We start from the raw sequence: 20,970 nt of genomic DNA, 5'->3' as shown, positions 1-20,970 counted from the left end.
TTTGCTTTCTCTAGGAGTTGGTAAGGTTAGACCTTACTTGTATGAAGCGCCTTGGGGCAACTTTGTTGTTATTTGGCGCTATATAAATGAAAATATATTGAAACTGAAATGAGCAATTATGGTGATTAAAAAATAGCCTCCAGGTTAAGAATACTTAATACAGTCAGTACATTTTACACATTACTACATGCGGACGAAAAATGTATACATTTATTTGTCCGTCAAAATAAGATAATTTTGTCAAGAGTCATATATTCAGTGAATGAAAGTGAAACATAATAGGCAGCTCGTTTCAATGGAGCTCATCTTGACACATGAAACTGTTGATTTACAGCCCAGTGTTAGGGACTGGGCCAGGTCAGGGCGTTGAACCCTTATTTTTCCCCTTTTCGTGGTTTCTCGTCTGCTGTGCCTTTGATTTATTAGTTATTTTCATCATGTGGTTTTCTGTCATGTTTTTCTTGCCACTTTATTCTTATGATTCACTAGGTATTTCATTTTCATCATATGGTTATTTTCTGTTTTGTCACTTTGTTTTCTTTGTTACTTTTTACTTTGGCCTTTCACGCTGTTCTAGTTTTCAGTCATTGTTTAGTTATCACTTGTTTCTCTTGGTTATAATATCTGTTGTACTGTTATGTCAGGATTTGTTTTGGTTATTGTTTGTTCACTGCTTCTTCTTATGGTTGGTATTACTGCCTAGTTTTCTTTAGTCAGTTTTTGTTTAATGTCATTTTAGTATTTTGCTCCGTCTTGTCTTCTAGTCCATGTTGCCAGTTCTTGTTTAGTCTAGTCCTCAAGTTCATGTTTGACTCCTGTTCAGTTGTAGCTCAGTTTTGTTTTCGCCTCTTGTTCCTCCTTCACATCCTGCACCTGCTTTCATGTCCTTGTCTCACGCCCAGTTATTTATGTTCACTTCACATCCTGCACCTGTCATGTTTTTCTCTCACTTTAACTCTGTCTGTTTTGTCTTCTTTCACTCACGCTCTGTGCACCTGTTCACATATCTTTGTCTTTTCTTCACTCCACCTTAAGTTGTCCTCCCTCACTGTCTTGCACAATGAAGTATCTTCATTCACTAGCCACGCCTCCTTCTTGATTGTTCCTCACGTGCACCTAGTTAACTCCTGTCCTATTTAGTCTCCACCCAGCCACCACACCCTTGCTCGTTTGTTGTCTTTGTGCACTTACCAGCTCTGTTTCCATTCCTGTTTTTGATTCGCCGTGTATCCTGATCCTGCTTTGTATTTTTCGACTTTGCCTTTTGCCTCGCCCATGATGTCTGTGTCTGCTCGTGCCTGTGAACCCTGCTTGCCCATGACTGCGTTTTTGCCTGACCCTGTTTGTACTTCTGCTTCGCCGACTGATCACCTGTGTACCGAACCAGAGCCTGTATTAAAGACCATGATTTCTTCAACATCCAAGCTGAGTCAGAGAGTTTGCATTTTGGGTCCTGACAATTCAGGTGCCTGCCACCTGCCCGCCCTGACACCCAGTGTCACGTTTTTTTGTTTGTGTTTTTCGTGGTCCCGTGACGAAATGAGTCGAATTTTCGTGACGGGGTTTTTTTTTTTTAACTCACTATTACTAAGCCTACTCCCACCCTCAACCCTAACCTTAACCATAAGCTAATTCTACTCCTTCTCCTAACCATAACCACCCCGACCCCCCCCCCCCCCCCCCCCGCTTCACTTTTAATTTCGTACAGTCATCACGGAATGAATTACAATGAATTTGTGGTGCCGTGACAAAAATGAGACGCTTTTAGTCACAATAGCACGAACCAGTAGATTAATGTATATTCCGTGCTGCTGAATCACGACTTGCCGTGAGACTAGGTTGTGATTTACGCTCAACTCAACAGGGTAACTCATCTCGACAGAACACTATGAGGCTCTGAGTGCAAGAGACAAAGGTTGCACTATGCACAGTCTCCAATCACAGCCACATAAGCCCATCAATTCTTCAGAGTTCTCTTGGATGTCTTGGTTGCTTTCTTCATCTCCTTCTTGCACGGTCACTCAGTTTTTAAGAACTGCTTCCTCCAGACAGATTTACCACACAGTTTGTATTGCTTAAAGATTGATGTAAATGATGTCCGAGACATATTCAGTGACTTGGAAATGTTCATGTATCCATCCCCTGATTTGTCTAAAGCCTGGTTCACACGACAAGATTTTAAAATTATCTGTAGGTTTCCAAAACCTGAGAGACCACACACCTGAAGATAAAAAATCATAGCTCTAACAGGTTTGGTCATACAGTGTGTGGTGTGCAGCCACACGGTAAGGACAACACCACCACACACTAACAGATTTCACACACCAACATTTACAGTTCAGACAGGAAATCTCGCAAAATCTCTCGAGATTAAACGTGACTTCAGAGTAAACAAACGGAGGTACTTTGTGGACTATTTACAACAGAGGGAAAAAACGATACAAAAAGAAAAAGAAAAGGTGCTCTTTAAAGGAGTGGAGACAGTGTGACCACCGGACTTTCTGGTAAGTCAGAACAGCTGTTTTGATTTTATTTTCCGCTCCGTACGTCCGTCACCTCGCTTTCTGATTGGATGCACGTCACATTCAGCAGGCTGCGTGCTCGTTTTGGTTCGGAGGACAAACACATGCTGTGATATCGGGCTAAAAAAATCCAACATGTTGAATATCCCTGATTTGTCATCGGAGCGCTCCTGATGCCCTTCCGAGCAGATCAGAGCACTCTGAACACACCACACACGGGAGGAATATCTGATAAGATTATCTTTAGCGTCATCACGATTGTCGGGGCGTCCTTAAGATTGTTGGAAGGGGAAGATCGGGTCCGATATCGGCCTAATTATCCTGCCGTGTGAACCAGGCCTAAAGAAAACAGGCTGTAAAAGCGATGATTTACTGTAAATTGATCAAAATTGTGTCCAGCATATATTTTACTGTATGTCAGGATTTTTTGTTTTACTTTATGAAAGCTTTTTGTTTTCTTCTTCTTGCTAATAACTTTGAACATTTTTGAGAAATACTGACGAAACAAAATTACTGTTTGTATTTATTTCTGACCATATATTAAAATGGGTACATAAAATATAGGGGTACCAAAAACCTTGAATATGTATGTACGTGGTTGACATGAACAAGTGTATTTCACTTTTTTTACACATACATTTGAAAATTAATTTGTATGAATATCACCTACAAAGAGGACTGGCTTGAGTACAATGAAAAAGTGTATTTCATTTAAACTTCATCTGGTGTTAAGTCATACCTTCCACTATTAATGTTTTGTGTGAAGCTGTACAAATTGTTATTGTTGAATTGTACTTGTTTTTACATCCATTTCTATCTCGTGTGTTTTTTCACGTTTGCCACAGAACCAAAATGCCATCCAACAAAAACATTCTTTCTGATTTGAATACAATTTGATGTGAGAAAAATTGTACATGACCAAGAAGATTCAGAAAATGAAACCAGTAAAAAAAAAAAAAAAGAAATGACAAAAGAGCGCTGTGACAGACTGGTGTCCTGTCCAGGGTGTGCCCCGCCTCACAGCCAATGACTGCTGGGATAGGCTCCAGACCTCCATGACCCATAATTGGAGTAAGCGGGTATAGAAAATGAATGGATGGAAATGACAAAAGAAAATAAATGAATAAAAAAAACACACTAGAACAACAACCATGTCATGAAAGGGTTTTAAAAAATGCATGAATGCTGTTGACGTTACTGAAAAGAAAGAAAGAATTGGGAGCAAAAAAATGCCATTTTTAATAAAATATAACAGCGCCATCTATGGTGATGAAAATAAAACAGCAGCCTCTGCATTGATCACTAGTGATCAGGGGCACCCATGATACGTACTTGCAGGGGTCACAGCCTCATCTGAAGAGGTCTCCCATCCAAGTACTAACCAGGACCCACTCTCCTTAGATGTGACAGGATCATGGTCACACAGAGCAGCCTGGCTGATGAAAACTTAGAGCTAGTATTGAGGTAAAAAAAAAAGAAAAGAAATAATATTTCAAACAGGTCATGTCAACAGGTGATTCATTCATTCATAGACTAACAAACCCACACGCACACCTTGGAGCCACAAATTCACCTAACTTGCATGTCTCTGGAAGTGGGAGAACGCCAGAGCACCCACAGCAAATCCACATGAACATGCAACCTCCACACAGAAAGGACCAGATGGGAATCAATCCCTCAAGCTTCTTGCTGTGAGGCAACAGGACTAATGACTAAGACACTGTGCCGCATCAACAGGGGCATCATGTACAAAGCGTGCTTATGCACAAAAACCTGGTGTACGACCGTCTCTACATCCATGTGCAGATGTATCCAAAGTGACTTGAGCCTATTTGGGTTTGTTCCCTAGTATAACCACATAGACAAGGGATTACTTTGGAAGCCTTTGTCAAGAGCTACAAAATGGAGTTTCATTCACAAGTCCCACTGAAAACCACACACTCACTCACTCATCTTCAATTGCTTACTCCAGTTCAGGATCACGGGGGGCTGGAGCCTATCCCAAGAAGTGGGGTACACCCTGGACAGGACACCAGTCTGTCACAGGGCCACATATAGACAAAGAAACACATTCATTCCTGCACACACACACCTACAGACAATTTAAAGTTTTCAATTCACCTAACCTGCATGTCTTTGGATGTGGCAAGAAACTGGAGCATCTGGAGAGAACCCAAGCAAACACAGGGAGAACATGCAAACTCCACACAGAAAGGCCACAGGTGAGAATCGATCCCGTGACCTTCTTGCTGTGAAGCAACAGTACGAACCATCAACCACCACGCTGCTCCACTGAAAACCTGACTGTACACAAAAGAAACCTTATGTTAACCTTGTCTAGAAGCAGTGTCAACTTCTCCAAGCTCTATGGCATCTAGGTTGGACCATCACACAGCAGAAACGGATACTGGCCTGTTTGCAGTTCAGACCTGTGCCTACTACAGAATGTGCAGAGAATTATGAAACGAAAATGCAGTGATGATCCTGTACTGTTGCATACCTTTCCCTTATGAGTCCATGCAACCACAAACAGGGGCATAATTTTCTTTTTCCAAAAAACAAATTCCCTCTCAACCTCAGGCCTTAAGTGGGTAAGATGTGTTTACAGGAACAATGGGGCAAAATAATACCTGAGATGCTTCATTATTTGTTACCCTCAATGCTGCAATGTCTTTTAAGTGTTCTGAGAATGAATGGCAACATTACAAATTCATAAATGCTTTAATGTCTCAACTGTTTTCTAGATCCTGATGTAGGCCTGAAATGAAGGAATGGGTGCACATAAACAAATGAAATGACATTTACCACACAAACCATAAAATATCTTGGGTTTATACCATCTCAGCTTTTTCTGAAATGGGGTTGTATAACAAACACACATGAATAAGTGTTAAGAAAAACATTTTGCATCTGTTAAAATTGGGAATGGCAGCTGTATATAGCATCTGAGTGTGTGTGGAACCACATGCACACACACACAAGCTGTGTATTCTGGTTCCGCTCTCTGTGGCTCACCACCCACCAGATTGGAAAGTCGTTTATTATGATAACAGGATGACTTCCAAATTAGTGAGCAGGGTGGCAGAAAGTCAGAATACCCCAAGAGCTCCACCGCAGCTGCAAATAGTATCACGCACACACACACACACACACACACACACACACACACACACACACACACACACACACACACACACACACACACACACGTGTGTTTGTGCTCTTTCATTTAATCTGTTTTTCCCCCATGTTACCACAGATTACATTTACTCTTACACAGCCAGGTTTCTTGCAGTGGGGTTATTTGTGTTTACTCACAGATGTGGAAAGTCTTTGTAGATTTGTTGTACTATCGGACACAAACTGAGATTTTTCTTCTTTTTTTTTTCATTTTTGTGGCTGAAATGATTATTGAAATAATGTGCGTAGTTTGAATTATAGGAATAACAAGCACCAAGGGCCTTAGTGTCCACCAGACCAGATTTTGGAAAGGAAACAAACTGACAGGCAAGTTTATTTCCAGCGACATGTAACTCCAACAACACCTGCTCCTAATTTCTATCATGAATGTGATAAGATTATTGCCTCGAAGAATCCCAGACATGTTCTGCAGAAGTATCTGGAAAGGATGGAATCACTTTTCTACCGTACTCATTCACTCAATACATTTTAACAAAGCTTTTCAAAAACCTGAGAAAAGCTCTGCAAGCAAATTTACTGCCAAAGGATTTCCAAATCATTTATCTTTTGTACTCTTCAACAGTAAAGTAGTGCACATATGAGCTTTTTTCACCGTGTCTCTATGTATAGCTCACAACTTGCTCCACACCATTAAGAATATACAGTGTGCTCAAAAGTTTACATACCCTGGCAGAATTTTTGTTTTTGGCCATTTTTAAGAGAATATTAATGACAACACAAAAACTTTTTTTCACTCATGGTTAGTGGTTGGGTGAAGCCATTTATTGTCAAACAACTGTGTTTCCTCTTTTTAAATCAAAATGACAAGAGAACTACCCAAATGAACCTGATCCAAAGTTTACATACCCCTGTTCTTAATACTGTGTATTCCCCCCTTTAACATCACTGACAGCTTGGAGTCTTTTGTGGTGGTTGTGGACGAGGCTCTCTGATGGTAAAGCTGCCACTGAATATGTTTCTGACTTTATTTACATCAGTTACAAAGAAATGTAAACAATATGACACTCTATGGTAAATCTGCATGGAGTAGACGGTTCTCAAAAACTGAGTGACTGTGCAAGAAGGAGAAGAGTGAGGAAAGCCACCAAGACACCCAGACAACCCAGAAGAAGTTATAGGCTTCTGTGGCTGTGATTGAAGAAATTGTGCACTGTGCAAGCTTTGCATTTTGCATCACTACTCTTAGCTTCATAGTGGAGTAGAGCAGAGAAGGATTTTCTTTCACCAAAACAGATCAAATCCAGGCTTGCATCTCAGACGTACCTTCTGGCAATTTGTAGCTAAACTTTCAGGTCTTCTTTTTAAGAAAATCCTCCTCTATACCACTTCATCATGAAGATGGATAACTGATGATACAAAATGCAAACCTTGCACTGTGCATAATTTCTCCAATCACAGCCACGTAAGCCTATAACTTCTTCTGGGTTGTCTGGGTGTCTTGGTGGCTTTCTCACTCTTTCTACCATGGGGCACAGAGCCTTTTAATGCGGATATGCATCCTCTGTGTAAATACACAGACATGACTGAATCTATGGATAACACTGTGACAAATGTTTGTAACTTGACCAAAGAAAGGTGGATGATGTCCCTTAAATGTGTCCCAGATGTGACAATCAGAACAGTAACACAATATTTAGTAGATAACATTGGCGCTGGCAGCTGTAATCCTGTACACACTGTGTGCACGTTTTTGTCACAGTTTTATTCGTGAATATCCTTCAGTATTACAACAGTAGCAAGAGCAAACAGGGATTTCTGACATCCACCAATCCAAATCTGGATCACCTCCAAAGTTCAGTAGAGTCTTCCACGCCCTAGTATCTATCTGTGGTACAAATTTGGTGAGAATCTGTGAAGCAGTTTTGACATAATCCTTAACAGCCCATAAAGAGAAATCCTGAGCCAGAATCCAGATCTGGATCACCTTCAGAATTTAATGGAGTCTTCCATGACCAAATATCTATCTGTGGTGAAAATGTTGTCAAAAGCTGTGCAGTAGTTTTGACATAATCCTGCTAACAGGCAGACAAATAAATAAATAATTGCATCCTTTAAATGAATATTTTTTTACATCACGTAAAAATAGGTTGTGTGACACTACATTTAATGTCTTGATTCAAATGTGCTTTACACAAATGATAGTTATATTTGGGAGGAAAGCTGGACAACAGCAGACTTTTCCATCAGGAAGCGTTGTCCACCAGATTGCAGAATGCTGTAAAATATTCTGCCACAAACTGATGAGCTCATTCGTCTTTAGTACTTGATTGACTGCACACTTGAATGAGGTCATCAGCTTGTGATGGTGCAGGGAGAGGTGGAAAATGGGTAGGTTAGGTGGCACTTGTGGACCAGGTTGAGAAGCACTGGACTAACGCATATTTTTGTAGACAGGGTGGTGTTTTTTTTATAGGGTGGACTGAGTGGGTGTATTAAAAATTATGACTGACATAAACCCTCAGTATCCATGGAAACATCAGTCTAGCTAACATCACCAAGATATCAGTACTTGGTAATTAGCTCCATTGGTGCTAACATACAAATTAAATAATTCTAAAAATTTTGCTAAAAGGAAATACTGGAGTCCAGACTTCTTTGATGGTTTGTCAGTACAATTAACTGTACAATAAGCCATATTATTATATTATCTTTCTTTCAATTTCGTTGTACCTTGTGTATAATGACAGTAAAAAGCATTCTATTCTATTATGTCAGACATTTGTAATAAAATGCTCAAAAAGGACAAATACAGTTGAATTCATAGCAGCTGGCGGTCAGTGCGTGTGGCCTCAGTTAGCAGGTGGCCATCTGGACCATACCCAACACACTATGTGACACTCAAGCAAGGATGTCACAAATTATTCATAACTTTATGGCTTAAAATAGCTAACCACTCCCCTCCCCATTGTCATTCACAGGGAAACTAGCTGTAGAATGACCAAAACCACATATTTTACCTGGCTGTATCTTTGTTTATTTCCACTGTAAGGTTTGACATCATATCAAGGGGTCATTGGGGTTTGACTTGCTTTTAGAGTCAGTCTCTGTTGGCCATTCAAGATACTGCAGGTTTTGCACTTCCACATTGGCTCAATTTTTAAGGACCAGAAATTGCAGCTTTCTCATAACGTGGCTCAAAATATGAATCTGCTTGGTGCAACAACCTCAGCTGGGTTGTGGGTGAATGCAAAGGGGATGTGGTTCTATGCTTTCTGAGGACAGAGAGCAGATGCTGTGCATTCCTAGAATGGTGTTAGCTGCTGATACACAACATGGAATTATTCAATTACCGGACTACTCTCTATTGTGATCTCGCAGTGACTAGATTTTGGCACTTACCTTTGATCCTGTTGACCCAGCCAGTCCACGGAGACCTGGCATTCCTGGTTGCCCCTGTGTAGAAAGAAATCACATTCTGAGGGCCTTTAGGGCAATGTATGTTCAGACAGGTTGTCTCATCTCTTCTTGTCATATCACCGCAGCTCACTTCATAAGAGAATTTTTATCTATCATGAACATCTTCGCACAACATAGAAAACCAAAAAAACTGTAAGAAGGCTATACAAGTAACATAGAACCAGACTGGTGTTAAGTTACAAGTCCTTCTCATCTGTTCATGTCACCTTTTAATACCACCATCCAAAATAATATCACACTAAGGAACCCTGTCTGTCTGTCTCTGAAGACATTTAATGTCTGGGCAATATAAACAAAAAATATTAAAGAGATTTTTTTTTTTTTTTTTTGCTAAATTTGGTTTATGAATGAAACAAAAAAAATGAATGCTAACCAGTGACCTTGGTGGATCCTACGTTCCAAAGTCATTCCAGTGGTACCCAAACGTAGGTGTGCCTTTGTCTCACTTCATCAGCAAATCGGTCGTGACGCACGAAGCCTCCGTGCGGCTTTCCATGACAAAATCTCTTGTTAAAAGTGAATCTGCCGGAAAATGACTGATGTCCAGCGCTTGTGATAACCAGAGAAAGAGCACACGACGGTCTCGTATCCACAGAGCCATCAGCTTAGAAATGATCTGGCGTTTTCTGCCTCATCATTGCAGCTCGGAGAGCGGCGTGCCAACCATCCTTAAAGGGGTCCTTAAAGCTGTAGTAACAGTCCTTATTCTCTGTGAAGCCTGTAAAATTTTCACCAAAAGCCAGATAAATTTTTCGAATGGTTTCCAGGTGCCAGTCTCTAACAGCTTCTGAAAAAATTCTGATGGAAAAAAGTTCTTTTCATTCCGCCATTTCCAGACAATGAAAATCCGACGAGGGGGCGGGACCACTCCTTCCCAAGGCGTGCTCACAGGCGAATGACGTAACCCGACAGGCGTGGAAAAACTCACGCATGCGCACAAGGGTTCAAGCATGTCTGACGTAAAAACATATGAATGAAAGCCATATAGTTTTTGAAAAAAATAAAAAGGACCGTTACTTTATTGACAGACCTCGTACTGAATTCTTAGTGAAGTGATTTTGTCCGATATAAAGAGTAATTACATATTTTGACAAGAAATTTAACAAATATGCTTGGTCAGATATGGCCTTTTTCCAGTGCTGTTCTAGTCAAAATCACACTGACTACAGCTAGTGTGAAAGCATCTTAGAGGAAAAGTAGAACGGAACAGGAACAAGAGGAAACAGCAGCTCATTTCCCATCAGCAGTAGCCTAATCAAACACAAGTACAGTAATTTTCTCTTTTTAAACCTCACTTCAAACACAGCAAATAGGACAGGAGGAAACCCTACTCATACATAAACACCATTAGAAGGCAGCTAGGCTTCCACAATTAGAGAGCCCTCTCCTCACTGCTACTTAGAGCTGAATTATTTACATCTGGCTTCATGTGGTTAACTTGTAACATTTGGTATGTTTTCATTTCTAAGTCAAGAGTTATTGACTGATGCCTCAGATTTCAAGCTTTAACATATTATCAGTGTCAAATGGGCTGTTATAAAAAGGAGATGTTTAAGTAGAACTGGTTTCTACCTTTGATCCAACTGCTCCTGGAGGCCCTGGTTCCCCTTTCCCACCAGGAAGACCCTGCACACAGAAATAAACAAAAATAACATAAAATAGCAACACTCAGCTCTCATTAGGTTATTGATCAATTTTAAACAAGCACAATGAATTATAAGATGTGCATAACACTGGAAAATCATTAGAAAGCATATTTCATAGAGAATTGCTGAGTCTTTGTTTTGAAAGGAACCGGTTCAGGTAGTTGAGGCATCTGTTTAAAAATGCCTTCTTAAAATGTTATTAAGCAAATGGCAATACAGATGGTATATGGTGTATTTTTATGGCAAAATATAGCTGCTTTACAATTGATATGTGGTGTGCTGACCCAGAATGTTTTCACGAGCACACTTCCTATAGCCTGCAACAATACACTACCAAGAAATTATTTAAATAAGAAGAAGAGATGGTGTCTGTATTGACCATACTGAGTAACACACAAAGGCCATTTTATAAAGGAACATTTCTCTGGCTTCCCCCAATACACCACCAGAAAAGTGGTTTCAATCAGATGAGGCATTCTGTATGTATTGTGGAGAAACAAAAATACAGATGGTGTCTTTGGTGACCATATTGGATATTAGATGATGAACAACCCTCATTTTCAAAAGGAAGCTTCCTCTAGCCTCCCCCAATTCACCACCAAGAAATGTTTCAATGAGATGAGGTGTTATTTACTTGTGTGTAAACATAAATCAAGATGAGGCACTGTAGCCATATTGAATAACAGACAACAGCAATTTTTGAAAGGAGCCTTCCTCTAGCCTCCAACAATACACCACCAAAAAATGATTTCAAACAAAACAAAAGGTATTCTTTAGTTGTTATGCTTGTGTTCAGTTACTGAAAGGTTTTAGACAAATGGACACCTGGACAGATGGGATGAAAACGAAATTCCTTTGATAATGTGATATTTTTGTTCAACCAGCTTTAAGACTGAAAACCTACACTACAAGCACATCTTGATGTGTACAGGCCAAAAATGGTGTCACTGTCCAACTACCTGAGTGTGTAAGACTGGAACCTACAGAATAAACCTCACAATTTGTTTTGGTTGTTGTGGCTGTGCTTTTTTTAATTGTATTTTTAAGTTTAATATTTAATTATATTTAACATCAGCAAATAACTTTTCATATTTAACTCCAGTTAATGTCAGAGTCCACCCATGACACAGACACACAAATGGGGAGTCCTTTGACATCCCCCAAGAAGAGTTAGAGAATGTGCCTGGAGAGATGGATGGATGGATGGATGGATGGATGGATGGATGGATGGATGGATGGATGGATGGATGGATGGATGGATGGATGGATGGATGGATGGATGGATGGATGGATGGAGTTTTAGTTGTGCAGTCGTTAACAACAGTGGGGGGAGAAAGCAACAACAATGGATGCTATAGTATACTCAGATCAGTGTCTCACCATGTGTCCTGGTGCTCCTGGTTGTCCTTGAAAACCTGGCTCCCCTCTGAGTCCCTAAGCCAAAGAAGACTGTGTCAGTTGAGTAGAATCTATAACTGAACACACTGTTTCAGTAATACCAACAGACAAGCCACCAAGCCAGAAGCTTCATGAAGGACTTACGTGGTCACCTTTTGGACCAGACTCTCCTCTTGGTCCTGCTGGGCCACTCTCACCCTTTTCCAGAGAAAACAATCATTGCCTATAGTCAGATAACAATCAGAAAAGCCCCTATCTTCCACATGGCAAAAAGTACACCATAACATAAGTGTCACAAGCACACAACTGAAGGTGATGTCATCGCATGTACAGGTACGAAAAGTGTGCTAATTTTTCCACCAGTGTGCATGTTGGTCTTAAAGTGAGTTGTGGTCAGGCTAAATACTGGTGGAATGTTATCATGAGGCAGCACAAAGGAACTGCACCATAGACAGCCATAAACCTGGGCCTGTATCCACGAAGCATCTTTAGAGTCCTCTCAGAGATGCTTCGTGGATGTCTGAGAGCAACTCTGAGCAGAGTGGAAACTTTTATCTTTGTGAGGAGGTGGGGTTGAACCCATTGCTGGGTATGACACAGTCTTCTAAGAGCTGTGATTGGTTGTCACAAAAAGGGAAATAAAAAAAACAAATGTGCTCTGCACTCCTAAGTATGAATGGACAGGAAAATCAACCAATCATAACCTGAACCTTTATTAAGAAATTTGTAATCGTGAAAATAATTTAATGTCATGATGATGAAGCTCAGCAAAATTAAATGAATTTTTACACAGCTTCAAAATGTTTGAACATACCTCATTCACATGCCAATTATATTGATTAGCTTATTGTTATGTTTACTGTTCATGCTGGTAATTGCGCACAAGCAATGAGTGTGAGAAGCACTGGTACACGCTGAAATACAAAGTGAGAGCAGAGATTACAGCAAGCCACGTTCTCCTCAAACAGAGTTTAGGCTGTGACTGCTGACATCTCTATACTTTGATATTAATAACTGTATGAATATTATAGAGTTTAGAATAGAATAGAATCCCTTTATTGTCATTATACAAAATGTACAATGACACTGGAGAGAGCTTCTCCTTTATCAGTGCAAAAAAAAGTATAAATAAAAGTATAAAATCGTGCAGGACAGTGCAATGAAAATCTCTATGTACAAATATAAGATAAGAAGAATATATATATATGCAATTGGCATTTTTCCTGTAGCCAGGTACCACAATGTTGTGATGACCTTCATCTCAGGCGTTATTACGTTACTACGCTGGGTGGGAAAATTAAGCTCATTCCTGATGAGGTCAACCACAAACATTATTCCTGCACAATCAAGCCAGCAGTGTTACTGAATCACTGCCATTCAACATACAGAGAATGTCTGCCCTGTCTGTTGAAGACACTCAGGCATATTAAAAGTCCTCCTCCCTCTTCTTAACAGTTTGCCACCTTAGGAGCTCTCTGAAGGCCTAAGATGCTTTGTGAATAACTTTTATCTTACCAAGGGAAAATTCTAAGAAATGTCTAAGAATCTGAGGAATTCAAAGATTTTTCTTAGAATGGCATCTCTAAGAGCTACTTTTAGCCTTAGGATGCTTTGTGGATACAGGCCCTGGTCTACAGTAGAGTGCAGTGCATATGTGATATTTATATGATGCTATTTTGATGTGATTTACATAAGCACATTCATGAGGCACATACACCCTGCTTGTATACACACACACACACACACACACACACACACACACACACACACACACACAAAAAAACTGCACTGACACCAACCATTAAATGAAATTTCGAACAATATGGCAGTGTGGTGGCCAAGTTATTACTCTCCATGCAGTTAATTTAATTTAACCTTTATTTAACCAGGTTAGTCCCGCTGAGATCAAAATCTCTTTTGCAGGGGAGACCTGGATAGTTATTAAGTTTCTAATTTACCAAACCTGCATGTCTTTAAATGTGGGAGGAAACTGGAGCACCCGGAGGAAACCCACACAAATACGGACAGGACATGCAAACTCCACACAGAAAGGCCACAGATGGGAAATGAACTCATGACCTTCCTGCTGTGAGGCAACAGTGCTAACCACTAATCCACCGTGCTGCCCAAATGAGTGTTTTAATGAGTTTGTTCAGCGAGAAACTCAAAAATCACACGGAGAACCCAGTTCCCGGCTAACCCCATCACCCTGTGTGACTCCCCACTCACCACTACTGGTCTTGTCATAATAGAAGTCACCTTGAGGTGAAGCGAACTGGTTCAGATTTTTTTTTTTTTTTTTTGGGCCACAAAAGAAAAGCTGTGTGGTGTATGCTGTCCAGTGCAGTGACGAGTGTTCTGTCCTCTACATTGTAGAAGCTAAACAGGCATTACACAAACAGATGCTCCAACATAGGAGGTGCAATTCTTCTGGTCAAGACAAAGGACTTTCCTTTGAAGATGACCAAGTTCACATTTTGTACCAGGAACATAGGTGGTTTGAGAGAGGGGTAAAGGAAGCCATGCACGCCATGCACGTCAGAACTGAAAGGCCTTATCGCAGCAAGTGCAGAGGTCTGAGACATCACCTTTACATAACTTACAATGTTGTCCTTACATCTCTCCCCAGAAAAATCAGAAGTACTTCACTTCTCTCCCAAAAATGGCATCAGCCTACAACCCTATCAAATCAAATCAATTTTATTTATATAGCGCCAAATCACAACAAACAGTTGCCCCAAGACGCTTTATATTGTAAGGCAAAGGCCATACAATAATTATAGAAAAACCCCAACGGTCAAAACGACCCCCTATGAGCAAGCACTTGGCGACAGTGGGAAGGAAAAACTCCCTTTTAACAGGAAGAAACCTCCAGCAGAACCAGGCTCAGGGAGGGGCAGTCTTCTGCTGGGACTGGTTGGGGCTGAGGGGAGAGAATCAGGAAAAAGACATGCTGTGGAAGAGAGCAGAGATCAATCACTAATTTATTTATTTATTTATTTAATCCTTTATTTAGACAGGAAAATCTCTTGAGACTCAATGTCTCATTTACAAGAGAGACCTGTTATGCAAAACAATAACAGTTAACAATGTAAAAATAATGTTACAGTACACACAATAAAAAATTCAGAATACATACATTAGTAAAATAATTAAAAACAAGTGCAAGTGCCTATAAATGTATTTTCCAAACTTTTCAGTAAAACTTTAAACTCCCCAAGTGTGACCAGACTAGACAACCTCAAATCCTGCTGAAGCATGTTCCAGGTCGATGGACCAGAGTAGCAGAATGCTTTTTTGCCGAACTCAGTATGTATAGAAGGAACACTGAAAGTAATCAAATCATTGGAGCGAAGACTGTAATGTTGCTGTTTGCATGAAAAGTACAAGGTCTGTCAATAAAGTAAAGGTCCTTTTTAGCAGCACAGGAAAAACACCTCCGTGTTGATAACCATTTGTAAAATCCAGGCGGCTTTTGATGGCTTTCAGTGGAGTGAGTATCTGAGAAATTGTTTAACAGTTGGGCATGTTCCAACTTGTCCTTAAGGCTTCCAACAGAGGTGTTTTTCCTGTGGCGGAGCGTCGCGGCGGCTGCGAGCCGACGCTGCAATCCGTCCGCACGTCTTTCATTAAAAAAATCTCCTTTAACAGTGGAATATCCGGATAAAATGCTGAAACCGACTTCTTCTGAAACTTCTCTGTTCTCTCACGACGTCCTGGATCTATAGAGCCTGAAATGTGGAGGTTTTCAGCTTGAAACAGGCTGACGACGGCGCCTGGGAGCACTGCGCGACGTCCCGCTCCGTGGGAAGTCCTTAAAGCAACAGTATCACCTCAAAATCTCTCATCAGCCGTTAAAATTTTCACCAAAAACCAGCTTCATTTTTCGAACCGTGTCCACTTCGATGTGCCTCACAGGTTTAGAAAAAATTTTGATCAAACAAAGCGCCAGTCTCTCAGCAACTTCTCAGACAAAGGAATTCTGACGAGGGGCTGGACGACTCCTCCCACAAGGAGTGCTCACAGGCGAATGACGTCACCGACATGCGTGGAAAAACTCACGCATACGCACGAGGGTTCAAGCAGGTCTGACGTAAAAACATATGAATGAAATCCATATAGTTTTTGAAAAAAATAAAAAGGGCCGTTACTTTATTGACAGCCCTCGTAACATGACAAATATGGTGGTACCAAGTGAAGGATGGATTTGTAAATGAATGTGTACGAATGTAGAAGTCTGCGTGTGCATAAAGAGGGCCACTTAACTAAGGAGTAGAGGGTGCAGTGATGAGTGAGAGCTTTGCTATCTGTGATGAATCTGAGAGCTCCATGATACACAGCGTCCAACATACGTAATAAGCTGGCAGAGGCGTTCATATACACAATATCTCCATAATCTAACAGGCTCATAAAGGTGGCAGAAACCAGCTGTTTCCTGGCATTATAAGAGAAACGTGTTTATTTCGAAAAAAGAAGCCTAGTTTTAACTTAAGCTTTTTTAGTAGATTTTCAATGTGTGGCTTAAAGGTTAAATCTTCATCTAAAATAATGCCAAGGTATTTATATGATGATACAAAGTCAATTTGTAATCCCTGTGCTGTGATGATAGTAGGGAGAGGTGAGGGCACTTTCTTTTTGTTCGAAAATAACATTACTTTTGTCTTACTTGCATTTAACATTAACTGAAGTTGTGAAAACTGAGACTGAATGATATTAAAAGTGGACTGCAGGTGCTCAAAAACAAGGGCAACTGATTTTGCCTGACAAAAAATTATGGAATCATCAGCATAAAAATGCACAGCCGCATCTGTGAGACCATGGGCCAAGTTGTTAATGTATACAGTAAAAAGAACAGGCCCTAAGGCCCTAAAATTGACCCTTGTGGGACCCCCCGAGTAATGTCTAAGTAGTCTGACGTCTGATCCCTATACTGTACACACTGCTTACGACCAGTTAGATAATGCAGTGATTGCATTACTAATGATTAAATGCAGAGTGGTGCATACAGAGCAACCCCCCAGCAGTCTAAGTCTATAGCAGCATAACTAAGGAATGGTTCAGGGTCACCTGATCCAGCCCTAACTATAAGCTTTAGCAAAAAGGAAAGTCCATCCATCCATTTTCTTCCGCTTTATCCGGAGTCGGGTCGCGGGGGCAGCAGCTCAAGCAAAGCCGCCCAGACCTCCCGATCCACACACACCTCCCCCAGCTCCTCCGGGGGAACCCCAAGGCGTTCCCAAGCCAGCCGAGAGATGTAGTCCCTCCAGCGTGTCCTGGGTCTTCCCCGGGGCCTCCTCCCAGTGGGACGTGCCCGGAACACCTCTCCAGCGAGGTGTCCAGGGGGCATCCGGAAAAGATGCCCGAGCCACCTCAACTGACTCCTTTCGACGTGGAGGAGCAGCGGCTCGACTCCGACCTCCTCCCGAGTGACCGAGCTCCTCACCCTATCTCTAAGGGAGCGCCCAGCCACCCTGAGGAGGAAACTCATCTCGGCCGCTTGTACTCGCTATCTCGTTCTTTCGGTCATGAGCCAAATCTCCTGACCATAGGTGAGGATTGGAACGTAGATCTCTCTCTTCACCACGACGGTCCGATACAGCAACAACATCACTGCAGATGCTGCATCGATCCGTCTATTGATCTCACGCTCCATCCGTCCCTCACTCGTGAACAAGACCCCAAGATACTTAAACTCCTCCACTTGGGGCAAGGACACTCCACCGACCTGAAGAGGGCAAAGCACCTTTTTCCAGTTGAGAACCATGCCCTTGGATTTGGAGGTGCTGATTTTCATCCTGGATGCTTCACACTTGGCTGCAAACCACCCCAGTGCACGCTGAAGGTCCTGATTTGATGAAGCAAATAGAACCACATCGTCCGCAAACAGCAGAGATGAGATTCTGTGGTTCCCAAACCAGACCCTCTCTACACCCTGGCTGCACGTAGAAATTCTGTCCATAAAGATAATGAACAGAACCGGTGACAAAGGGCAGCCCTGGCGAAGGCCAACGTGCAGTGGAAACAGGTTTGACTTACTACCGGCAATGTGAACCAAGCTCCTGCTGTGGTCGTACAGGGACCGGATAGCCCTTAGCAAAGGACCCCAGACCCCGTACCCCCCACAGCATGCCCGGAGGGACACAGTCGAACGCCTTCTCCAGATCCACAAAGCACATGTGGACTGGTTGGGCGAACTCCCATGAATCCTCGAGCACCAGATGGAGCATGTAGAGCTGGTCCAGTGTGCCGCGACCAGGACGAAAACCACACTGCTCCTTCTGAATCCAAGGTTTGACTTCCGGTCGAATTCTCCTCTCCAGTACTCTGGAATAGACCTTACCGGGGAGGCTGAGGAGTGTGATCCCCTGTAGTTGGAACACACCCTCCGGTCCCTCTTCTTAAACAGAGGGACCACCGACCTGGTCTGCCAATCCAGAGGCACTGTCCCCGACCACCACGCGATGTTGCAGAGGCGTGTCAGCCAAGACAATCCCACAACATCCAGAGATTTAAGGTACTCAGGAGGGATTTCATCCACCCCAGGAGCCTTGCCACAGAGGAGCTTTCTAACCACCTCGGTGACTTGGGCCTGGGTAATGGATGAGTCTGCCTCTAAGTCCCCAGTCTCTGCTTCCTCTTCGGAAGACGTGACGATGGGATTGAGGAGATCCTCAAAGTATTCCTTCCACCGCCCGACAACATCCCAGTCAGGGTCAACAGCTCCCCACCCACACTATAGACAGTGCTGGTGGACAGCTGCTTCCGCCTCCTGAGGCGTCGGACCGTTTGCCAGAATTTCTTCGAGGCCGACCGATAGTCCTCCTCCATGGCCTCCCCGAACTCCTCCCAGACCCGAGTTTTTGCCTCTGTGACCACACGGGCTGCGGCACGCTTGGCCTGCCAGTACCCGTCAGCTCCCTCCATGTAATAAAGTGTAATAAAGGTTTACAATCAGAAATAGAAAGGAAAAATAAAGCAGAAAATAATTTTCATAAACACTTATTCAAAACACACAGCAAACTATAATAAACAACTATTTCGGCACTTTATAAAGGTAGTTTGTGTTCTTGTATAAAAGAATGTACAAAATAAAGGTTCTAATAATAAACACAAATGCATATTTTGAACAATATATACAAAATGGTCTATGCATTTTGTTTGTCTTTATGCCACATCTCAAAGCAGTTTCTGTCTGCTATTACACAAAGGCTTACAACACAAACTTTTTATTTCCATGAAGTTTGACTCCCTCTTGGAATGTGTTTCTGCACTGTAAACAACCTATTTTCACAGTTTGAGGCCCTGTTAACACCCCCCCTTCATTCATATGCGCAAATGGCACTTTACGAGTGAAAGTGAGAGAGGCTTATTCAACAACATTCACTGGCCAAGTAGTGAATCATTTGTTCCACTGACACTCTTTGTTCGACCACATGAGGTTGTATGAGGCCCTCTTATGCTGATCACCTCCATTCATATTCGCAATGTTGCGCTTTTACGCATGGAGCCAAAGAGTATCTCATCGCTGCTCCTAACAATCTTTGGCCCTACCATGTGAGACTGCTCTGCCCTACGATTGGATATTGGAAAACCATGTGACAGTGAACCAATTCCGATTGGACACTCACATTGTTCACGTCATCACACAGCTTCTATTAGGCCTACAAGCATGGTGGATGTCTGAACCGAAGTCCGAGGAGTGTACTTTTCAGCAAAAAAAAGTAAGTTTCTATCTCATATCATTAAAAAGTTATTTATAATTTAGTAAAACTTGTACTCAGCTGTTGTACACGACGGCGTCGGCCCCAGGGGACTAAAAAAATTTTTATTTAAATTTGAACATCACTCAGTTATTTTTTCTGCACTGTCAAAGGTTAGTCCATCTTTTGCTGCAAACCTTGGTTTCTATCTGAAGAAACCTTGTTACCATGAGTTATGACAAGTTTGTTAGCATCTCAGTGAAATTAATTGCTAATTCCGCCCCGTAACAGTTTTGGTTTGGTTTGGTTAAACAAATAATGGTTTAAGAGACATCAAATTCAACACCTCCTAAAGCATTCCTAACAATGTTCATGTTAGTATGGTCTAAGTCAAGGGTGAGCAATCATGTGACATGAAGGGTTGAGACACTGCAGGTTTTCCTTACAACCAATCACTCAGCAGGTGATTTCATTGATGATCAGGTGTTTATGTTCAGGGGAGAAGCTCATCAGCAACCCACCTGCTGAGGTGATTGGTTGCAAGGAAAACCTGCAGTGTCTCGGCCCTCGCTGCCCACCCCTGCTCTGTCACCCCTCTGAGTCTGATCTGCTGGAGGACAAACACCTGACAGAGTTTTTCTTCACCACTGCCACCTGTGTGCTTGTTCGGCAGGGGAAGGGGGGAGAGGGGGTGGACTTTAAACCTGTGAAGCACTTTGGGGCAACTTATGTTGTTATTTGGTGTTACAGAAGTAAACTGAACTGAACTGAATTGATAAAGTCACTCATTTATTATTTTATTGCCTTAAAACACATATTTTTGACAACAAGTTGTAATACTGATTATCAAAAGACATTTTTCAGGACATACTTATTTCAAAGCAAGACCTTCAAATAGCTTAATAAAATAAACTTTTTTTTTTTTTTTTTTTTGAGTTTCCGTCTTCAGAAAATAAGAATAAGACTTTACCTTTTCCCCTGGTAATCCAGGTGGGCCAGAGTCCCCAGGTTTTCCATCTTTACCCTAGGGAACAACAACAACAGCAAAAACTAGCAGATAGAAAAGAGCAAATATTTGAATTTTGG

General features: G+C 41.7%; 1 protein-coding gene across 1 annotated transcript in view; it reads right to left on the bottom strand.

The window, feature by feature from the left end:
• LOC117512720 (collagen alpha-1(XXI) chain-like) overlaps nt 1–20,970 on the bottom strand; it is a 292,990-nt gene that overhangs the window by 145,286 nt on the left and 126,734 nt on the right. The window contains exons 14-18 of the mRNA XM_034172906.1: nt 20,855–20,908; nt 12,329–12,382; nt 12,167–12,220; nt 10,713–10,766; nt 9,063–9,116 (exon numbers count right to left, since the gene is read on the bottom strand). Of these exons, the coding sequence (XP_034028797.1) occupies nt 9,063–9,116; nt 10,713–10,766; nt 12,167–12,220; nt 12,329–12,382; nt 20,855–20,908 (270 nt within the window). The remainder of the gene's footprint in view (nt 1–9,062; nt 9,117–10,712; nt 10,767–12,166; nt 12,221–12,328; nt 12,383–20,854; nt 20,909–20,970) is intronic.

This window comes from Thalassophryne amazonica, chromosome 1 (assembly GCF_902500255.1).
Source record: "Thalassophryne amazonica chromosome 1, fThaAma1.1, whole genome shotgun sequence".
Classification (NCBI taxonomy): Eukaryota; Metazoa; Chordata; class Actinopteri; order Batrachoidiformes; family Batrachoididae; genus Thalassophryne; species Thalassophryne amazonica.
The sequence above is the reverse complement of the archived record's forward strand: the minus strand, read 5'-3'. Positions and strand labels throughout refer to the sequence as shown.